Source organism: Macrobrachium rosenbergii, chromosome 22, assembly GCF_040412425.1.
Source record: "Macrobrachium rosenbergii isolate ZJJX-2024 chromosome 22, ASM4041242v1, whole genome shotgun sequence".
Classification (NCBI taxonomy): domain Eukaryota; kingdom Metazoa; phylum Arthropoda; class Malacostraca; order Decapoda; family Palaemonidae; genus Macrobrachium; species Macrobrachium rosenbergii.
In genome coordinates, this window is record NC_089762.1 from 6,026,047 (window position 1) to 6,031,046 (window position 5,000).

General features: G+C 35.4%; 1 protein-coding gene across 1 annotated transcript in view; it reads left to right on the forward strand.

Annotated features, from left to right (window-relative positions):
* Positions 1-1,926: 1,926 nt before the first annotated feature.
* The window catches only part of LOC136850565 (E3 ubiquitin-protein ligase RNF220-like), a 191,107-nt gene continuing 188,033 nt past the window's right edge, over positions 1,927-5,000 (forward strand). Inside the window, 1 exon segment of the mRNA XM_067124191.1 lies at positions 1,927-2,094. Within this exon segment, the coding sequence (XP_066980292.1) occupies positions 2,077-2,094 (18 nt within the window). The 5' untranslated portion in view covers positions 1,927-2,076.

Here is a 5,000-nt window from a genome sequence, read left to right on the forward strand (position 1 = left end):
CGTCGAACTGGAGCCTTGTTCATTAGGAAATTTCTTTTTTAATTGACTTTTTTAATAATAACTGTTTACCTGCAAAGCTGGTGTATAGGAAAGTACATAAATTACTCAACAAGCATTTCATTACAAAACCAGCAGTTTTAACCGTCCAAAAAATGAAATTTTACGCAAGCTTTCCATTTACTCATGACCTCAAGTTTCACAAAAAGTTCACTCAAATTATTCAGAATCATTTTTATGCCATTGATGTTACTTTAATCCCTAAGAACCCTTTCACCATTGGTTCACTCTTTAAAACCAAAGATCGGTTATCACCTTATATGTCATCTGGTATCATTTATAAATATACTTGCCCTGAATGTCAAACAGGGACCTATGTGGGATCCACCAGTAGACACCTTAAGGTGCGTATCGATTCTCATCGTGGCGTAAGCTTCCGTACAGGTAGCAGAATTTCAAACCCAGAACAATCCAGTATCAGAAATCACTCAAAAATTTGTAAAACACACATTGATAATAAAGACTTCTACATTTTAGGCCATACCACCAACCCTCAAGACCTTGTTATTCTGGAATCACTTTTCATCAAAGAACTTGTTCCGTCGTTAAACACTCACGCGTCCTCCTCTCCTCTATATTTATCCTGACTTGTGTTCTTTCTATTTATGTTCATGTTTAGTTTAAAGCTGTCACTCCTCTAGGTCGGTCCTTAATCTTTTGTTCTGCAACCCCTTTCACGGATAGTTTTCAATTTTAGTTTACTGTATATTCTGTTACCTTCATTTTAATGTAATGATTTTTAAAAATTTTTGCTCTTTAATTTTAATGTTTGTGTACATTTGTGAAATTTTGGTATGAATAATTTTTAGCCTTTATTTTTAGCTTTTATGATTTTACAAAGAATTTTATTTCTTATTTTAACAGCCCTGATGATGTTATTAATTCGATAATTACGAAACGTTGGAATAAAGTCAGCTTGTATATCTGTGTGTCCTCTGCCCTTCATTGATGATTTTAAGTATGGATTGACTCTGACTCTCACACTAATATATATATATATATATATATATATATATATATATATATATATATATATATATATATATTTATATATATATATATATATATATATATATTTATATATATATATATATATATATATATATATATATATATATATATATATATATATATATATATATATATATATATATATATATATGACCATGGCTCTTTTCATAATTTTAAATAAAATACGAGATAGTGTTTGTATGTACTTAGAGTAATAATACTGATTATCATGATAATGGTAACAGCCCAAGTAGTTTAGTTAACTAGATAACTTGAATGACTTCTACTGATCAATTGCTGATGCTACTTGCAGGCATGGCAATGAATTCCATGAAAATGGCAACGGTTTCAGATTTAATTAACACGTGAACAGATAACATTATACAGAGAGATGAAGTACAGTAATGTCTTTTTCTCAATATAAGTTTATCTCTGCTCCTCGAAGTCATTGTTGAGAGCAGACTGCAGTCACTGCCATGGTCTTATGGTTGGCCTCTGATCGAGAGAGAGAGAGAGAGAGTGGGTAGGTAGGGGAGTCGGTACTCTAAGAGAGAAAGAAGATACAGAGAGAGAGAGAGAGAGAGAGAGAGAGAGAGAGAGAGAGAGAGCCATAGTATCGTCCAAGAGAGAGAGAGAGATGGGGTGGGTAGGTAGGTGAGTAGGTACTCTAAGAGAGAAAGAAGATACAGAGAGAGAGAGAGAGAGAGAGAGAGAGAGAGAGAGAGAGAAGGGATAGGCAGTGTGAGTGGTTGGTCTGTGTGAGTAAGAGAGTGAGTGAGAGAGAGGACCAGAAGCTCAGAGACGGGTCGGGGACGGGTTGTCCGAGTCAGTTGTCTCCCTGGCGCTTCGGAGGTCGGTTCCGTATATCTGGGCTCCGCGTCTGTCGTGTGGGGTGTCCTGTCTAGTGTTTTCGTCACCATATAAAAATAAATAAATCGACCGATTCGTAATTGGCTTAGAAATTGATTTCCGTGTGACTCTGTGGACTGGTACCGTACCTTTGTGTTAATGGAATATTTCAATAAGGTAATATCATTGTCATATTTGCAGTCATATACTTTGTGAAAGGTGTTTCAAAATTCTGCATTTTTTGAGTGTCTTTCTCGAAGTATTTTGGTCATGCTTATTCTTATCATTTGGTTGGTTTAGTTTTGCTGCAAAGGTAAGTGAAGGACTTTTATTTTGTAGCCTTTTTTATTTTTCACTTTCTTTTTTATTCTTTTTATCGTTTATTTGTTTGAATCAAGGGAATCATTTTGGATGAAAAACCACCAGATCAGGGAAGGAGGATGAAACTGTGATCGCAGCCGAAGCGATTTGGGAGAAACTTAACCCCCAAGGGACCGGGCTCAAGTCCAACCAAATCTCCTTTGGGATTCAAAAGAGGTGATCCGCAATTATGCCGACCCTTACTTATCTCGGTCAGTCTTAAGCTCTCCCGCTAAAATCCCTTTGACTTTGGGGTGGTAAGGCTCGCTTCGCTGTCTGGACAGGTACTCTACAGATTGGATGGACGATAAAATCTTTGAAAAGAGATTAGCCGTATTCTTTATTAATTCGACGAAGTCCTCTAGTCTACTTATACGCTTAGGAAGGGAGGATGCCGTATCCTATCATTTGTGCTGTGATTGGGAATCGTGCGAAATAGATTATTATGGAAAAATATCAGTGCGCTCAGGTTATCACTTTTAGCCGGTTTGTTTTCTGCTCAAGGGAGGAAAATTGAAATACGGGTTGTGTTTATGTCAGGTTGCCTCTTCTCTCTTGACGGCGAGAGTACGGAAGCGAGAAGTGGGAAAAGAATGAACGAGAAAAAAAGGAGAAATCCCTTTGGAAATCTCAAAGCAATTCGACACGCTCTCAGCGGCCGCCGCCAGACAGGCCCGTTCAAATCGCCACTGGGCTCCCGTCTTTGCCGTCGGCGGGAAGAATCTCTCTCTCTCTCTCTCTCTCTCTCTCTCTCTCTCTCTCTCTCTCTCTCTCTCTCTCAGAATTGGAGCATACATAGTTCCTTTGTGGATTTAAGAAGTCGTTTTCTTCGGTTGCTTGTGGAATTGCATGTGTAATGACGAATAGTTTCTGGCGGGTGATGTTTGCTTTTTCTTATCCGCTTTTAGGGTTATAAAATATAGCCTCTCTTAGAAGTTTCCAACATGACGTTTGCAACATGACTATATAAATAAGTCTGCGTGTCTTTCTACGACGCGGAAAGTGAGAGGAAGTTTTTCGTCCGAGGGTCTTGGTGTTTGACGATTGAGCAGTTTAGAGTTGATGAAACAGTGGCGAAAATCGACTGTAATTGACTTTGTGTACTTACATTTGTTTTTCTGAAACGCATTTAGCGACTTCGGGTGTCATTTGTTTAAGATTACATTCCCCGGCCCCTTAATCACGCAACTCTTGGAACAAAAAGTTAGTATACATTAGTTTTACCAGACCACTGAGCTGATTAACAGCTCTCCTAGGGCTGGCCCGAAGCATTAGACTTATTTTACGTGGCTAAGAACCAATTGGTTACTTAACTCTCGGAACGATTGGTTCATATAGTTAGCAAGATTTGATTACATTTAACAGTTATCAAGGTTTGTGGTTAACACTTTTATTTTTTTTAAGAGTGGCTGTTGTGTTATTGCATGCTTCAAATCAGTCGCTGAGCCGGCAGCCGGGTTCGGAATGTTACCAGGCGCCGGAAGATTGGCTTTTCATACGCTGAATTAATTGCAGACGCATGCATTTATTTTTTCCCCATTGCGCCCGACACTTGAGCGCATTGTGATATATCGGTAAAGGTCAAACAGCAATCAGTGACACTAAGATTACGCAGTGCAATGGCGCTACCGTCTCTTAACTCAGGTCGCATATATACTGTACAGTATATATATAGGCATCAACCTTCAGCTCTTATGTGCCAAACTTAACTGCGTTTTCTCTCTTAGGTTCCTCTGGCTGCTTATAAATACTGTTAAATTTTATCAGTTTTGTCATACTTTATTAATTTTTCTCAAAATGTTGTTCCATTGGTGATGTCAATCTTCCATCGAGATTAAAAGTAAATATATAACTTTCGGAGACGCGCACGAACGCACGCACATATACATGTATGTTTATATATATGTATATATATATATATATATATTATATATGTATATATATGTATATATATACATATATATATATATATACATATATATAATATATATATATATATATATATATATATATATATATATATATATATATATATATATATATATATATATATATATATATATATATATATATATATATATATATTATATGTATGTGTTTATGTGGATTAAGAAGCAAATAAGATAGCTTAATAAAAATGTTATGCTGTGCGACAAAACTATCTGCAATGACTAATAGTTTTTCGACCAGAGAGAGAGAGAGAGAGAGAGAGAGAGAGAGAGAGAGAGAGAGAGCGCGATCGCGGTTAAGCTTAAAATATTGAAGTTTCTTGGGGCGTTGTGACGGAGATGTAAATAGTTCAACATAAAAGATAAGGACACATGTGAACAATGAATACCCCAGAATAATGACTTCCCCCCTTTCCCAACGCCCCCGCCCCCCACCCAAAAAAAAAAACTTTAATGTGAGTTCATCACCAAGGCTGCTTTTAATGTCATTTCCAGTGAGAATTCTTTTTTTTCGTTTTATATAAATATATATATATATATATATATATATATATATATATATATATATATATATATGTATATATACTTATGTTTATGCATATATATATACATATATATATATGTATATATGTACATGTATATGCATATAATATATATATGTATATATACATATGTATATACATACATACACACCCATATAGGCCTATATATATATATATATCATATATATATATATATATATATATATATATATATATATATATATATATATAT